At 45.2% G+C, this 17,566-nt stretch overlaps 2 protein-coding genes across 2 annotated transcripts; both read right to left on the bottom strand.

Annotated features, from left to right (window-relative positions):
* Positions 1-283: 283 nt before the first annotated feature.
* Positions 284-1,606, bottom strand: LOC147957355 (folic acid binding / transferase). The gene is made up of 2 exons (XM_087532457.1): positions 1,043-1,606; positions 284-935 (listed from the first exon to the last, which is right to left on the bottom strand). The coding sequence occupies exons 1-2, from the start codon at positions 1,431-1,433 to the stop codon at positions 409-411; spliced, it is 918 nt and encodes a 305-aa protein (XP_087388583.1). The 5' UTR covers positions 1,434-1,606; the 3' UTR covers positions 284-408.
* A 346-nt stretch (positions 1,607-1,952) lies between these two features.
* On the bottom strand, positions 1,953-7,335 carry LOC147957354 (chaperone protein dnaJ GFA2, mitochondrial-like). The gene is made up of 17 exons (XM_087532456.1): positions 7,139-7,335; positions 6,991-7,065; positions 6,821-6,912; positions 6,145-6,228; positions 6,013-6,051; positions 5,619-5,741; positions 5,094-5,144; positions 4,929-5,016; positions 4,754-4,818; positions 4,585-4,659; positions 3,979-4,051; positions 3,797-3,888; positions 3,638-3,709; positions 3,203-3,259; positions 3,060-3,108; positions 2,498-2,564; positions 1,953-2,425 (listed from the first exon to the last, which is right to left on the bottom strand). Exons 1-17 carry the CDS (start codon positions 7,251-7,253, stop codon positions 2,323-2,325), a joined length of 1,320 nt encoding a protein of 439 aa, XP_087388582.1. The 5' UTR covers positions 7,254-7,335; the 3' UTR covers positions 1,953-2,322.
* Positions 7,336-17,566: the final 10,231 nt, after the last annotated feature.

Here is a 17,566-nt window from a genome sequence, read left to right as displayed (position 1 = left end):
AGTACATGGAGGAAGTCCTAATCAGCGTGTAATTATGTTTATCATTATTGCTTATTTTCCTATGTGGCTTGTATTACGGACGGCTGACTAGATGCCGTTGTACATGCCCTTACAAGATCAACGGGCGTGATGGGTGTCATGGCGTCGACAGTGGGTCGGAGATGCCGTTGAGGACGAGTTGGGCAGCAACAGGCCTCGACAGCGGTTTATTGGCGGGTTGCGGTTGAAAATATAGCGTGCCACAAAATGCTCGGCGTCAAGACGGGGCATGGAGAAGACAAACTCTGTGGAAAATGCATAGAGTACAATGCATTTGCTTCACATGAACAATGTTAAGTACTCATTCTTGATCGGTTAGGATTATATTTCAACAAACAAGAGCCGATTTCACTTGACCTTGAGATTAAATTAAGCCTCAGCCTGAGCTGATTTCTCCATGTAGAGCTCGACGATCTTCTCCTGGGAGAAATCCGTGAAGTACCCCTCACCGACGGCGAGCCCTTCCTCACCCGCGAGCCGCTCCACCATGCCCTGCACCTCCTCGGCGCCCACGCTCCCGAGGTCGAGCAGGTTGCACGCGACCTCGGCGCCGCCGTCGCCGTGCGCGAGCCCCATCGCCTGCACGGACCGGAGCCCGCCGCCGCGCTCGCTGACCCGGCGCGCGACCCGCCGCACGGCCTCCACGTCGGCGGTGCGCACCGGGACGTTGTAGTTGTCCACCCAGGCCGTCGCCCCGAGCACCAGCACGCCCTTGGACGCCGACGCCGCGTCCGGGCCGGCGTCGGGCGCGACTGGCAGCGCCGTCGTGTCGGCCGCGACCGGGAGCGGCCCGTGCCACTCGGCGCTGCTCTGGGGCTTGAAGTAGCCTAGCTGCCTCCTGATGGCCGCCAGCTTCCGGCCCTCCCGGTGCGCCGCGCCGTAGAGGTACGTCGGCACTGCGGACCGACACCGTCGTCGCAAGAAACGAATCTGAGCATCAGCACGCCGCACGGAGTGGCAAGCAGAGGGGAACAAGAACGAGAGACGGAGGAGACTGGTTTACCTCGGAGCCCGTCGCCGATGTCAGCGGCCACGGCGGCGGCGAGCGCGGCGACGTCGCGGAGGGCGGCCCCGGCGAGGGGGTGGAAGCAGACGTGGTCGACGGCGCCGAGCCGCGGGTGCGCGCCGGCGTGGGCGCCGAGGTCGATGGCCCCGAGCGCGGCCTCGACCATGCCGAACACGGCGCGCCGCAGCGGCGCGGCGGGCGCGACGGGGTCCGGGAGGCGGGAGACGAGCGTGTAGCCGACCCGGTTGTAGGCGTCGTCGGCGAAGGTGTTGACGAGGGCTACGGCCGGGTGGTGCCGGCGTGCCGCCTGCTCGACGGCGCGCAGGGCCGCCGCGCTCCGGCCCTCGGAGACGTAGAGCTTGCAGCACGCCAGCATCGGCCTCAGCATCCTCCTCTACGCGGCCGCCGCATCCAGATGCAACCACCAACCAAAAAGGAAACCAAAATTATTCTCGTACAAGGAGGAGAAGATGAGGCTGTGGACAGAGTTGGGCAGCGAGAGAGGTGAACAAGCGTCCATCGTCCCAGCCACAGAATAGGTTCTCAAAATTGCTCTCGCTGAATTACAAGAAAGTGCAGTCAGGAGCATTAATATCCATGAGAATGCAGCCATTACAACGATTGCAACAACAAGGCCTGTTCATGTTGCTCATCTCAACAAATTTTTTTATTTTTGAAACAATGTTGCTCATCTCAACATTGCTCAATTGCAATATGAAAAGGCACAATTACTACTGCAAATTGGCAAAACTTTGAATTACACATGACATCTTATCCATGAAAATGCAGCCAACAAAAAATGATTTTACAGAAGACCAAGCAAGTTCCAGAAGAACAGAACCATAAGGCCGAACACCAGCATTTGCGTTCGGCCCAGCAAACACTGTCCTAAATCAAAACTCTCAAAAACAGTGAAAACAGAGCTAGCAAAATTGTTCCCAATGACAAAATCTTCTGACCAGCGACATGAATAAGACAGTGGCACCGTGTGTTCAGTGTGTCTCTAAAACATAACAAGATCAATTATACAATACAAGATGCCGCCAACCGTCATGCCTCACTCTTGGGAGAAGAATACGTGCCAGGCGGCAGGGTGTAGCATTATTTCCCAGCTACAATAACTCGAAACCAAGATCTATGTGTTGCCATGCGAATTCCATGCAACCTAACTATATAACTTAAACCTGTGAATTCCAGGCAGCATCCTACTCTATCTTGTGGTGTGTGATGAGCTAAACCGCCCATGAAATGCTGGGCGGCTTGGCTCCTAAGACCGGCTATCCTGATGCACCAGCAGCCTTTTTCGCGTCCTTGTCGTCCTCGCCCTTCTCTTCCTTCTCGAACTCCTCAAGAAGCATGCGCTGTTTCTGCGTCAAATTCCTGCAGGAAATATGTGTGAGAACTACCTGTGACGGCACAGGGCATTGTACACAAGTTTTGCAGGCAACTTACACAGGGATTTTGACATTGAAATGGACATATTGGTCTCCATATGAATACGAGTTTCTCGTCTTGATTCCTGCAGGACACGATGTTTATTATTATATAGGCAAAAGAAATGCATCAGTTATTCCGTTTTCCTATAATCATTATTAGTATCTGAAAATGTGATGCCATACATAAGTCATTTATGTGGTCGTTCAAGCTGAATGTTCACCTAGATGCCAGCTAAAAACGAATCCTGGCATTTTCTTTCAGATCTTACTCCTGGCAATCTAATATACAGGAAGGCAAAAGGAGACAATTTTGGAGGTGCTACAAACTTTGTCTCTTCGTTGCTTATTCATATCCTTATTGCTTCACTTGAAGACTTAAACCCAGATACAGTTTGGCAAATGCCTACTTTTCAATTGTTCCGAAGAAAAGAGTAGATCTTAGCAACTAGTAGTAGTTATACCTAGCAAACACAAGATGTACTTCAACATAAAAGCACCAACTATAAACTATGTCACCGTATATGCACCTAAGATAAAATGAACCACGAGCAAAAGATAAACAGTCCAATGCAATTTACCTTTTCCTCTCAGAACAACCTTCTGACCAGGTTGAGTACCAGGCTTAACCTACAACAAGAAGGTACATGAGACCGATGGATAGTTTGCCACTTAATAAACAACTAAAACCTTGCACAATTAAGATAGACCTTTTTGGGCATACCTTTAGAACAACATCTCCAGCGAGAGTTGGCACTTGAACAGTACCTCCCAGAATTGCCTATAAAATGACATGAATTAATGTCTCATGAGAACAATTATACAACCTCACATTTCAAGTGCCACTGCAATGTCACAAGTGACTCGGCACAGAACTACTCGTAACATGAGCTGTTGTGATTAATGCGAGGAAGGATTGGTACTTGCTCATTCAAAGGACATGGGGAAGCTAATAGCATTAGTATCCTATAAGATCAAATTCAGCCAACACGATCAGGATTCGTATTCCTATCAATCAGTGGCTTAGAACAGAGCTTTCATGCTAGCGCACAGAGGAACAATTTCGAAGAAGGGGGATCAATTTTACCACTTTCCTTTAACTGTCCCCTGACAAATAAAAATGGTATACCACACAGAGACTGGAACATGCAACAATTACCTGAGTCACATTTAAGACAGCATCTACATGGATATCACCTTTCTCTCTCCGGAATACTGGATCCTCACGAACCTGGAACGAGAATAGCATTACAAAGGTCAAGTGCCCATCTTCAGCCATCAGCTGACAACAGAAATTCCAAACGAGAAGACGACTGACCTTAATGGCTACATAAAGGTCACCAGCACGAAGACCGTCTGGATCTGCTTGACCTGATCTAAGCACTTTCATGACATCCTCATCATCCGTACCTGCACATGCAGAATCATGTCCAAAGACATATAGTAAACACAGAAGAACATCATGTGGGTACAAGCGATGTCAAAAACTTGGAAGCTTACCAGGCGCTATATCAATAGAGACTGTTTTTATTCCTGGCACAACCTTCTTCCCCCTGCACGACTTGCAGAAATCCTAACAACACAGGCATGGTAATCTTCAGCTCACATCAAGTAATTAGAAATACTCATTGTGCATAATGTACATTGCAGACAAATATGGCAAGACAAAGGGCTTCATAATCATCAGTCTTCACATTAACCAGTAAATGTATGATAGGAAGCAACATTCACATTATAAACAGTAATGTATGATAGGAAGATGCAGATGCACAGTCTCACATGACATTTATTCTAGTCACCTGGTTGGTAACAAATCAGTACACACTAAAAAGTACACAGATATTTGTTCACTATGATGTTGATGTAGATATTTGTAGGTACCAAAAAGTAAGCAGATATTTGCTCATTCCATTTATTCTGGTCATCTGGTTGAAAATAAATCAATATACATGTTAATAAGTACGCAGATATTTGTTCAAATAAGAAGCTTCTCTAGCCTAGAACCTTAACGAATGGTCAACTTTCCAAATGATTAATTGGAGGCTTGGTACAGCAAATGTGCTACATCGGAAAGCTGATAGTTGGTATTACAAAGTGATATCTCACCTTTACAGTCTTGCCAGATCCACCACACTGCGTGCATGTTGATTGCATTCTGAAGGGACCAGTTTGCAGAACCATCTGCCAGCATTAGATGAAAAACAAATAAGACACTAAGTATATTGATCAAAGGCATCTTGATAACTAAATAGAATATGCTGGAGGACGAACTAACATATCCAGAACCCCTGCAAGCTAGACAAGTTTCGGGTTTGGTTCCCGCAGGTACACCAGCTCCATCTAGAAGAAGCATGATGTTATCAGAAAAGGGAAAATGTGATTCAAAGACGACATTTAGTTACCAAAAAAATGCAGTTGGTAAATAGTAAAATACACGTGCGTATACATACTGCAGGTTTCGCATGTTACTAAAGTCTGGAAGTTGATTGTCTTTTTGCATCCTTCAACTGCTTCCATAAATGACAACTCAAGCTTAACCTGCAAAAGGATTACATGTAATTGCAATTCAAAGAGCAGAGCTATGACGGTCAAAGAAAATTAAATCTAGAAATAACCTTAACGTCCTGTCCACCAGATTCTCTATCTTTGAAGATGTTCCGGAGGAACTTCACAGCAAACAAAGACAGCAGAGATCAGATTAGATATGCTAGATTCATGAGATTTGAATACATAAAGCAACAGAAAATTCATCTGTTCAATGTAGAAACGGATCGAGAAATATTCCTATATGCTTAGCAAGCTAACTCGATGAGAGAGAGAGAGAGAGAGAGAGAGAGAAACCATCTGTGACATAAGAGGGTATGGCTGGTGCTTTAGGAGAGCATCACAAAAGAACCAGCCATATAAGGGGCTATCTAGTGTGTAATGGTTAACACACAAATGCAGATGCTTAGCTCAAAGTAGCTCCGGAAACTGAAAATTGCGAAGATGAAAAGATTTTCCACACGATACTATTTCTGCTGAGTCAGAAACATACATAATAATGCTAAAAACGTGAGATTTGAAAAGAAGCAAAACCACCAAACTGGGACCTAAAATAAAAACAGTAGACAAGATTAATAACTCAGAAGATGACATACATCATTCATTCCGCCAGTACGACCAGCGTTGAAAATATCCTCAAAAGGATTTCCAAAACCGCCTTCGAATCCACCAGCTCCACCACCTCCAGCAGCAGCCCTCTCATATTGATCAGGGCCAACCTGTAAAATCAGGCAAAGTTATCAATGTAGATTCCATGTTAGCATGAGATTCTGGCCAAGCTTTCCAGATAAAAGGTTGGTGTTTTAATTGTTTGATGACTGTTGCAAATAGTGTAGGCAAACAAAAATTAGACAATTAGTCAAGTAGTATTTCTGTCTATTTATCATAATTTTCAAGCAATTAATTATTTGTACATCATGAACATACAAAAAAAAACCATTGGCAGTCAAAGGAACGTAGACGTGTATAATCAGAGGAATTAAATTGTACCTGATCATAGACCGCTTTTTTTTCTTCATCCTTCAAAGTCTACAGAGAAGAAGCGAAAAAATATATGTATCAATACTATTCAAAGCTGTATACCTTGAAATTGAGCATCCACGCTGAACAAAAAACAAGTACCTCATAAGCTTTCTGAACCTCTTGAAACTTTTTTTCTGCATCGGCATCGCCTTTATTTGTATCTGGATGGAGCTTCTTCGCAAGCTTTTAGAAGAAATCAAGAGTAGAAAATATAAGATGGTGAGGTAAATAACAAATTGCATGCCATTGAAAGTATGAACTATCTTACAGTGTAGCCTATAATAAAGAAAAGATAACTCAATTGCCACAGATATGATATAATAACTTGTGATTACTTTGTAATTAGGCACCAAGGAGACACCAGCCCCTCCACAAATATCAAACATCCTAAGGCCCTTTACTTCTGAAATCCTGTATGCTTAAAGAGTCCATGTAATTCTTATTTTCCGAAACATTTTTGGAAGTGTTTTTTCAGGTTGTTCAGCAGAGACCTGAACAAGTTTTGACAACACAAAACTCAGACAATATTACCACCAATAACAGGTGAATGGTGATCTGATTTCTGCGCATAAAACACATGATGAACTAATAACAGGTGAGCGATGATTCGATTTCTAAGCACAAGCTTTTGCCACCACATTTAGCGCATAATGTGTGTATTTCGCCTGGAGCATCTACCAACTAAAGTAACTACCCACAAGCAGCCTTCAAGTTCAGTCTTAGACAACACTAGGATTACAGTACAAGTGCCACACCCAGTTGTACTGAGCCATACCGCGTAATACGCCTTCTTGATCTCGCCCTGGCCGGCGTCCTTCCTCACACCGAGCACGTCGTAGTAGTCCCTCACCGCCACAGGCCTGGTCCCTGCACGCAGCCACAGACATCAGGGAAAGCTCACCCAACCGGGAACAAACGAGAACCACAACCGCCCATCGCCCTCACCGTGGAAGAACCTGCTCGGCGAGGAGAAGGGCGGCCTCCAGGAGGGCGGCGCGCAGGCCGCGTCGCCCCATCTAGCTGCGCGCAAGCACCAAGGGTCAGTTAATCAGGGGGGCGGCGGACTCCGGGAAATCGGGAGCGGCGGACTCACCTCTGTGCGCGCGGGAGGCGTGGAGGGAGGAGGAGCGGGCGGAGGAGGCGGCGGCGGTGGAAAGGGAGCGGCGGGCGAGGAGGAGAGCGAGGCGGGCGCCGCCGGGGAGCCGCATGGTCGTGGGGGCGAGGTCGGTGGCCGTCGGCGTCGCCGCCTCGGGGTTAAGGGGGAGGGGAGGGGGGGAGGGCGCAAGGTAGGGGAACGTTCTGGAATGCGCTGCTCGCTTCGCTGGCCCGCATTCTTCTACCTCGCGGCCCGTTGGGCCTGCCGTGTTCTGCAAGCACGAGTGGGGGATAGCTGGCTGGCCCATGCCGAGGCGTTTGTAGCCTGAAATGGTGGATGCTTCGGTCTCTTTTTCTTTTTTTGACAATTAAACTATGGACGTAAGAGCATCTACAAGCCATGAATCCCCCCCCCCCCCACACAACGGCCTCCCAGTCATTGTCCGGACGTAAATTGCCACTCAAACGGATGTCTGAAAGCAGTCCACATGTTCAGACCGACATGACAGACAATGGAATCTGACTTCGAGATGTCACTATGGCCCACCCTCCCTCACATAAATTCATCCCCATCCCCACTTTGGACTAAACCCGAGCCAATCCACCTCACTCCACTCCACCCTCTAGCTTTTCACCGACGAACTCATGCCATCTCCGACATGGCAGACAGCGGAATCTGACTTCAAGATATCCGGATTCATCAACTGTGACCTTGTCCTTTGCGGTCTTGAGGAGGAGATGACGGTTTGCGCCGCTCTTTGCCTTTATCTCTACTTTTACAAAAGGAAAAAAATGGTTGAATAAAAAGGTTTTGCACTCACTGGAATTATTCTAAAAGCAAAAGTGATGGGGTAAATCAACCACATGGTGTTTTAAACAATAGATCAGTGGTCCGTGCTTTGGGCATTGCTTATATGGAATCGGTATTCCATAGTACTTAAGATTATGTCAAAATCTATTTTTTACAATACATGGCTCTTCAGCTTCTTGCTAGTTCCATGGCCTTGTTGCTGGAATTTAGTCTATTTTGGGCAGCCCAATAATTATTTCAGAAATTCCTAATAAATCCTAGAGGCTCACTTAGCCCATTTGTGCAAGTCAAGGGATACTACTAAATTAGTTTAGTCCCACATTGCTAGTTTAGTGGGAGTTGGACCTCCTTATAAGGAAGGTTCTTTCCCCACTTGTACGAGTATGAGAACAAGAGGGATATCCACGTGCGCTGCGGGTTGCGGGAATGAGCCGAGCCAATATCTAAATTTTTTGCCATGCACTACGGGTATACGAAAGGTCACACGGAAAGTGGAGTTCGAATGCGAACGGTGCAGCCGACTGGCTGTTCGTTTCGCCTCCCGTCGCTGCCCTCTCGCCTCCTTCTCTTGCGCCTATAAAAGGGAGGTCGCTCCTCCCAGAGAGACGCACCAGAACTATTCCTTCCCTCATCATCGGTTCCATCTCTGAGCTGCTGTTGTCTTCCTCATCCCGGCTTGCGGCGTGCACCGCATGTCGGGACAGTAGGCCTCCGAGACCGCACATTTCGAGTCCTATACGGGAGAAGGGTGATAAGGTTTTTGGGGAGTGCTCTGCGCGACTACTGGCTTCTTCATCACGGACTCCGACGACTACTTCCCCGACGACGACTTCTTCCCCGATGTCGACTACCTCAGCAACGACATGGCTGGAGAGGATGTCGACCCCAAGTCCAGCGCTTCTGCTGCTGCTGTCCCGTATGTGTTCTTCTTCTTTCTGTCAGATGTCCTACCACAGTTTCTCGTACTAGTACTTGCCCTACATGTGTTAGTTTCTACTCCATATATGCAACATGATCTAGTGTCTGTCCTAGATGTGTTTAGTTCAAGTTCATATATGCAAATGCTATTTACTTTTTCTCCGTCGGGTTGCATGACTTGCTTTATCACGACTATATTAATCATGCTTTATCTAATATTTCTGTTAATAAAATCATTTGGTAAATTGCTCATATTTCCAACAATCCAAAAACCTTATTATAGGCAATTTACCCCAAGTGGTTTTGCTGCTTCCATGAGACCTCCTATGTTTGAGGGTATCCACTATAAGAGGTGGTGCGTGAGAGCAGTCTTATGGTTTCAAACCATGAGTTGCTACGACGCCACTCTTGGCAAACCTGAAGGAGAGCTTGATGCTCAACAGGCACAAGCTTTTCAGAAAATGGATACTCTGTTTAAGGCTGCTCTCTTGAGTGTTCTTGGTGAGAACATAGTTGATGCTTATGCGTCAATTGATAATGGAAAAGATATGTGGGATGCACTCGAGGCCAAGTTTGGGGTCTCGGATGCTGGCACTGAGCTGTACATCATGGAGCAATTCTATGATTACAGGATGACTGAAGAGCGCTCCGTGGTTGAGCAAGCTCATGAGATACGGTCATTTGCTAGAGAACTTGAGCACTTCAGTTGTATGCTACCGGACAAGTTTGTTGCCGGAGGTATCATCACTAAGCTTCCTCCTTCGTGGAGGAACTTTGCTACCTTGCTGAAGCATAGGAGGTAGGAGTTTTCCGTCCCGGCTCTCATTGGTACTCTTGATGTGGAAGAAAAGGCGAGAGCAAAGGACACACGTGCTCGAGGTATTGAGGGAGGATCTAGTGCCAATCTGGTACAGAAGAAGAACTTCCAGTCCCACCAGTTCAAGAACAAGGGCAAGTTTGATGGTAAAGCAAAGTTTGATAGGAAGAACAAGGTTGTGCAACATGCGAACTTCAAGAAGAATGACAAGAAGAAAGGTGATTGTCATGTGTGTGGGGATCTTGATCGTTGGGCTCCTAGTTGCCCTAATCGCTATGACAAGCGTCATCCTGGGAAAGGCGGCAAGACCGCTAATGTTGTCATTGGAGACACTGACATGAAGGATGCTGGGTATGGTATATTTCCCACTATTCTTTCAGTATGTCATTCTCCTGATTGGTTGATTGACACGGGTGCTAATGTGCATGTATGCGGTGATATTTCCATGTTTTCGTCTTACAGACCGCAGGGACTTCAACCGTGCTGATGGGCAACGGTTCAAGTGCTTATATTCGTGGTGTTAGCATGGTCGATCTGAAGTTTACTTCGGGGAAGATCGTGCGGCTGAAGAACATGCATTATTTCCCCTCCGTCAATAAAAATCTTGTTAGCGGATCTCTTCTGTGTAGAGATGGCTACAAGCTTGTCTTTGAGTCGAATAAATTTGTAATATCCAAGTATGGAACCTTTGTTGGTAAAGGCTATGAGTCAGGAGGTCTGTTTCGCTTATCCTTATCAGACGTTTGCAATAAAGTTGTCAATCATATTTGCAACAATAGTGAATCCAATGTGTGGCATTCACGTCTTTGTCATGTTAACTTTGGTTGCATGTCGCGACTAGCGAAGTTGAACCTAATCCCTAGTTTCACCACTGTCAAGGGATCTAAGTGTCAAGTGTGTGTGCAAGCTAAGTGTCGGTGTCAAAACCGGCGGATCTCGGATAGGGGGTCCCGAACTGTGCGTCTAAGGCGGATGGTAACATGAGGCAGGGGACACGATGTTTTACCCAGGTTCGGGCCCTCTTGATGGAGGTAAAACCCTACGTCCTGCTTGATTTATTCTTGATGATATGAGTATGACAAGAGTTGATCTACCACGAGATTGGAGAGGCTAAACCCAAGAAGCTAGCCTATGGTATGATTGTATGTTGTCCTACGGACTAAAACCCTCCGGTTTATATAGACACCGGAGGGGGCTAGGGTTACACAAGGTTGGTTACAAAGGAGGAGATATACATATCCGTATTACCTAGCTTGCCTTCCACGTCAAGTAGAGTCTCACCCGGACACGGGACGAAGTCTTCAATCTTGTATCTTCATAATCCAACAGTCCGGCCGAAGGATATAATCCGGCTATCCGGATACCCCCTAATCCAGGACTCCCTCAGTAGCCCCGAACCAGGCTTCAATGACGATGAGTCCGGCGCAGTGTTGTCTTCGGCATTGCAAGGCGGGTTCTTCTCCAAATTTCGAATGTTCGTAAGCAGTGTCTGGCCTCATAAATGTTGAACCTCTTGGCTTCTATGCCCAATAAGGGCTATCTCCCACGCGTCGAAGGAATACGAGGCGCCGGGGCGTTTTTACATTCGCCCCTCTAGCCAGATAAATAAATTGTCTATTAAAGGGATGGAGATTCTTGTTGGGGAACGTAGTAATTTCAAAAAAATTCCTACGCACACGCAAGATCATGGTGATGCATAGCAACGAGAGGGGAGAGTGTTGTCTATGTACCCTCATAGACCGAAGCGGAAGTGTTGACGCAACGTAGAGGAAGTAGTCGTACGTCTTCCCGGTCCAACCGATCCAAGCACCGTTACTCCGGCACCTCCGAGTTCTTGACACATGTACAGCTCGATGACGTGCCCCGGGCTCCAATCCAGCAAAGCTTCGGGGAGGAGTTTCGCTGACAGCATGGTGACGATCTTGATGTTCAACCGTCACAGGGCTTCGCCTAAGCACTGCTACGATATGACCGAGGTGGAATATGATGGAGGGGGGCACCGCACACGGCTAAGGAACGATCACGAAGATCAACTTGTGTGTTCTAGGGTGCCCCCCTGCCCCTGTATATAAAGGAGCAAGGGGGAGGCCGGCCGGCCCTTGGATGCGCCAAGGAGAGGGGGGGAGTCCTCCTCCTAGTGGGAGTAGGACTCCCCTTTCCTAGTCCAACTAGGAATAGGGAGGGGGAAGGAAAGAGAGGGAGAGGGAGAGGGAAAGGGGGGCCGCGCCCCCCCTCCTAGTCCTATTCGGACTCCCCATGAGGGGGGCGCGCCACCTCCTGGGTTGCTGCCCTCTCTCTCCCCTCAGGCCCAATAAGGCCCATTACTTCCCCAGGGGGTTCCGGTAACCCCTCCGGCACTCCGGTTTTATCCGAAATCACCCGGAACAATTCCGGTGTCCGAATATAGTCGTCCAATATATCGATCTTTATGTCTCGACCATTTCGAGACTCCTCGTCATGTCCATGATCACATCCGGGACTCCGAACAACCTTCGGTACATCAAAATACATAAACTCATAATAACTGTCATCGTAACGTTAAGCGTGTGGACCCTACGGTTCGAGAACAATGTAGACATGACCGAGATACGTCTCCGGTCAATAACCAATAGCGGGACCTGGATGCCCATATTGGCTCCTACATATTCTACAAAGATCTTTATCGGTCAGACCGCATAACAACATACGTTGTTCCCTTTGTCATCGGTATGTTACTTGCCTGAGATTCGATTGTCGGTATCCAATACCTAGTTCAATCTCGTTATCGGCAAGTCTCTTTACTCGTTCCATAATACATCATCTCACAACTAACACATTAGTTGTAATGCTTGCAAGGCTTATGTGATGTGCATTACCGAGAGGGCCCAGAGATACCTCTCCGACATTCGGAGTGACAAATCCTAATCTCGAAATACGCCAACCCAACATGTACCTTTGGAGACACCTGTAGAGCTCCTTTATAATCACCCAGTTACGTTGTGACGTTTGGTAGCACACAAAGTGTTCCTCCGGCAAACGGGAGTTGCATAATCTCATAGTCATAGGAACATGTATAAGTCATGAAGAAAGCAATAGCAACATACTAAACGATCGGGTGCTAAGCTAATGGAATGGGTCATGTCAATCAGATCATTCAACTAATGATGTGATCCCGTTAATCAAATAACAACTCTTTGTCCATGGTTAGGAAACATAACCATCTTTGATTAACGAGCTAGTCAAGTAGAGGCATACTAGCGACACTCTGTTTGTCTATGTATTCACACATGTATTATGTTTCCGGTTAATACAATTCTAGCATGAATAATAAACATTTATCATGATATAAGGAAATAAATAATAACTTTATTATTGCCTCTAGGGCACATTTCCTTCAGTCTCCCACTTGCACTAGAGTCAATAATCTAGATCATATCGCCATGTGATTTAACATCAATAGTTCACATCTTTATGTTATTGGTTCACATCTCCATGTGACTAACACCCAAAGGGTTTACTAGATTCAATAATCTAGTTCACATCGCTATGTGATTAAGACCCAAAAAGTGATCATGTTTTGCTTGTGAGAGAAGTTTAGTCAATGGGTCTGCCACATTCAGATCCGCATGTATGTTGCAAATTTCTATGTCAACAATGCTCTGCATGGAGCTACTCTAGCTAATTGCTCCCACTTTCAATATATATCTAGATTGAGACTTAGAGTCATCTGGATCAGTGTCAAAACTTGCATCGACGTAACCCTTTACGACGAACCTTTTGTCACCTCCGTAATCGAGAAACATATCCTTATTCCAGTAAGGATAATTTTAACCGCTGTCCATTGATCTACTCCTAGATCACTATTGTACTCCCTCTCTTAACATAGTGTATGGTATACAATAGATCTGGCACACAGCATGGCATACTTTATAGAACCTATGACTGAGGCATAGGGAATGACTTTCATTCTCTTTCTATCTTCTGCAGTGGTCAGGCTTTGAGTCTTACTCAACTTCACACCTTGTAACATAGGCAAGAAACTTTTTCTTTTGACTGTTCCATTTTGAACTACTTCAAAATCTTGTCAAGGTATGTACTCATTGAAAAAACTTATCAAGCGTCTTGATCTATCTCTATAGATCTTGATACTCAATATGTAAGCAGCTTCATCGAGGTCTTTCTTTGAAAAACTCCTTTCAAACACTCCTTTATGCTTTGCAGAATAATTCTACATTATTTCCGATCAACAATATGTCATTCACATATACTTATCAGAAATGTTGTAATGCTCCCACTCACTTTCTTGTAAATACAGACTTCACCGCAAGTCTGTATAAAACTATATGCTTTGATCAACTTATCAAAGCGTATATTCCAACTCCGAGATGCTTGCACCAGTCCATAAATGGATCGCTGGAGCTTGCATATTTTCTTAGCACCTTTAGGATTGACAAAACCATCTTGTTGCATCACATACAACTCTTCTTTAATAAATCCATTAAGGAATGCAGTTTTGTTTATCCATTTGCCAGATTTCATAAAATGCGGCAATTGCTAACATGGTTTGGACAGACTTAAGCATAGATACGAGTGAGAAACTCTCATCGTAGTCAACACCTTGAACTTGTCGAAAACCTTTTGCGATAATTCTAGCTTTGTAGATAGTAACACTACTATCCGTGTCCGTCTTCCTCTTGAAGATCCATTTATTATCAATGGCTTGCCGATCCTCGGGCAAGTCCACCAAAGTCCACACTTTGTTCTCATACATGGATCCTATCTCAGATTTCATGGCCTCAAGCCATTTATCGGAATCTGGGCTCATCATCGCTTCCTCATAGTTCGTAGGTTCGTCATGGTCAAGTAACATGACCTCCATAATAGGATTACCGTACCACTCTGGTGCGGATCTCACTCTGGTTTACCTACGAGATTCGATAGTAACTTGATCTGAAGTTACATGATCATCATCATTAGCTTCCTCACTAATTGGTGTAGTAGTCACAGGAATAGATTTCTGTGATGAACTATTTTCCAATAAGGGAGAAGGTACAATCACCTTATCAAGTTTTCTACTTTCCTCCCACTCACTTCTTTCGAGAGAAACTCCTTCTCTAGAAAGGATCCATTCTTAGCAACGAATGTCTTGCCTTCGGATCTGTGATAGAAGGTGTACCCAACTGTCTCCTTTAGGTATCCTATGAAGACATATTTCTCCGATTTGAGTTTGAGCTTATCAAGATGAAACTTTTTCACATAAGCATCGCAACTCCAAACTTTAAGAAACGACAGCTTAGGTTTCTTGCCAAACCATAGTTCACACGGTGTCGTCTCATCGGATTTAGATGGTGCCCTATTTAACGTGAATGCAGCTGTCTCTAATGCATAACCCCAAAACGATAGTGGTAGATCGGTAAGAGACATCATAGATCGCACTATATCTAATAAAGTACAGTTATGACGTTCGAACACACCATTACACTATGGTGTTCCAGGTGGCGTGAGTAGTGAAACTATTTCACATTGTTTTAATTGAAGGCCAAACTCGTAACTCAAATATTTTACCTCTGCGATCATATCGTAGAAACTTTTATTTTCTTGTCACGATGATTTTCCACTTCACTCTGAAATTCTTTGAACTGTTCAAATGTTTCAGACTTATGTTTCATCAAGTAGATATCCCCATATCTGCTCAAATCATCTGTGAAGGTCAGAAAATAATGATACCTGCTGCAAGCCTTAATATTCATCGGACCACATACATCAGTATGTATGATTTCCAACAAATCTGTTGCTTGCTTCATTGTTCCGGAGAACGGCGTTTTAGTCATCTTGACCATAAGGCATGGTTCGCAAGCATCAAGTGATTCATAATCAAGTGATTCCAAAAGCCCATCAGTATGGAGTTTCTTCATGCGCTTTACACCAATATGACTTAACGGCAGTGCCACAAATAAGTTGCACTATCATTATTAACTTTGCATCTTTTGGTTTCAATATTATGAATATGTGTATCACTACGATCGAGATCCAACGAACTTGTTTCATTGGGTGTATGACCATCGAAGGTTTTATTCATGTAAACAGAACAACAATTATTCTCTGACTTTAATGAATAACCGTACTGCAATAAACATGATCAAATCATATTCATGCTCAACGCAAAAACCAAATAACACTTGTTTAGGTTCAACACTAATCCCGAAAGTATAGGGGAGTGTGCGATGATGATCATATCAATCTTGGAACTACTTCCAACACACATCGTCACTTCACCCTTAACTAGTCTCTGTTTATTCTGCAACTCCTGTTTCGAGTTACTACTCTTAGCAACTGATCCAGTATCAAATACTGAGGGGTTGCCATAAACACTAGTAAAGTACACATCAATAACATGTATATCAAATATACTTTTGTTCACTTTGCCATCCTTCTTATCCGCCAAATACTTGGGGTAGTTCCGCTTCCAGTGACCAGTCCCTTTGCAGCAGAAGCACTTAGTCTTAGGCTTAGGACCAGACTTGGGCTTCTTCACTTGAGCAGCAACTTGCTTGCTGTTCTTCTTGAAGTTCCCCTTCTTCCCTCTGCCCTTTTCTTGAAACTAGTGGTCTTGTCTACCATCAACACTTGATGTTTTTCTCGATTTCTACCTTCGTCAATTTCAGCATTACGAAGAGCTTGGGAATCGTTTCCGTTATCCCTTGCATATTATAGTTCATCACGAAGTTCTACTAACTTGGTGATGGTGACTAGAGAATTCTGTCAATCACTATTTTATCTGGAAGATTAACTCCCACTTGATTCAAGCGATTGTAGTACCCAGATAATCTGAGCACATGCTCACTGCTTGAGCGATTCTCCTCCATCTTTTAGCTATAGAACTTGTTGGAGACTTCATATCTCTCAACTCGGGTATTTGCTTGAAATATTAACTTCAACTCCTGGAACATCTCATATGGTCCATGACGTTCAAAACGTCTTTGAAGTCCCGATTCTAAGCCGTTAAGCATGGTGCACTAAACTATCAAGTAGTCATCATATTGAGCTAGCCAAACGTTCATAACGTCTGCATCTGCTCCTGCAATAGGTCTGTCACCTAGCAGTGCATCAAGGACATAATTCTTCTGTGCAGCAATGAGGATAAACCTCAGATAACGGATCCAATCCGCATCATTGCTCCTAACATTTTCAACACAATTTTCTCTAGGAGCATATCAAAATAAACACAGGGAAGCAACAACGCGAGCTATTGATCTACAACATGATTTGCAAAATACTACCAGGACTAAGTTCATGATAAATTTAAGTTCAATTTAATCATATTACTTAAGAACTCCCACTTAGATAGACATCCCTCTAATCCTCTAAGTGATCACGTGATCCAAATCAACTAAACCATGTCTGATCATCACGTGAGATGGAGTAGTTTCATTGGTGAACATCACTATGTTGATCATATCTACTATATGTGTTGGGTAACGTAGCAGAAATTCAAATTTTTTCCTACATGTCACCAAGATCTATCTATGGAGTCATCTAGCAACGAGGGAGGAGTGGATCTACATACCCTTGTAGATCGCGCGCGGAAGCATTCAAGAGAATGGGGTTGATGGAGTCGTACTCGTCGTGATCCAAATCACCGATGATCCTAGCGCCGAACGGACGGCACCTCCGCGTTCAACACACGTACGGAGCAGCGATGTCTCCTCCTTCTTGATCCAGCAAGGGGGGAGGAGAGTTTAATGGAGATCCAGCAGCACAACGGCGTGGTGGTGGAAGTAGCGGGATTCCAATAGGGCTTCGCTAAGCGCTGCGGGAGGAGGGAGATGTGTCACGGGAGGGAGAGGGAGGCGCCAGGCCTTAGGTATGGTTGCCCTCCCTTCCCCCCACTATATATAGGG

The sequence above is a fragment of the Triticum urartu genome, chromosome 7A, assembly GCF_056163025.1.
Source record: "Triticum urartu cultivar PI428250 chromosome 7A, HENAU_Tu73, whole genome shotgun sequence".
Taxonomy (NCBI): domain Eukaryota; kingdom Viridiplantae; phylum Streptophyta; class Magnoliopsida; order Poales; family Poaceae; genus Triticum; species Triticum urartu.
This window is presented reverse-complemented; position numbering and strand designations above follow the sequence as displayed.

What these genes read in the sequence shown, in the direction of transcription:
- LOC147957355 (XM_087532457.1), bottom strand. Translation starts at nt 1,433, where the DNA reads ATGCTGAGGCCGATGCTGGCGTGCTGCAAGCTCTACGTCTCCGAGGGC. An exon ending in CATCGGCGACGGGCTCCGAG is followed by an intron (nt 936 to 1,042) that starts GTAAACCAGTCT and finishes GTCGGTCCGCAG; the next exon opens with TGCCGACGTACCTCTACGGC.
- LOC147957354 (XM_087532456.1), bottom strand. Translation starts at nt 7,253, where the DNA reads ATGCGGCTCCCCGGCGGCGCCCGCCTCGCTCTCCTCCTCGCCCGCCGC. An exon ending in CGCCTCCCGCGCGCACAGAG is followed by an intron (nt 7,066 to 7,138) that starts GTGAGTCCGCCG and finishes GCTTGCGCGCAG; the next exon opens with CTAGATGGGGCGACGCGGCC. An exon ending in CTGTCTTAAATGTGACTCAG is followed by an intron (nt 3,260 to 3,637) that starts GTAATTGTTGCA and finishes GTCATTTTATAG; the next exon opens with GCAATTCTGGGAGGTACTGT.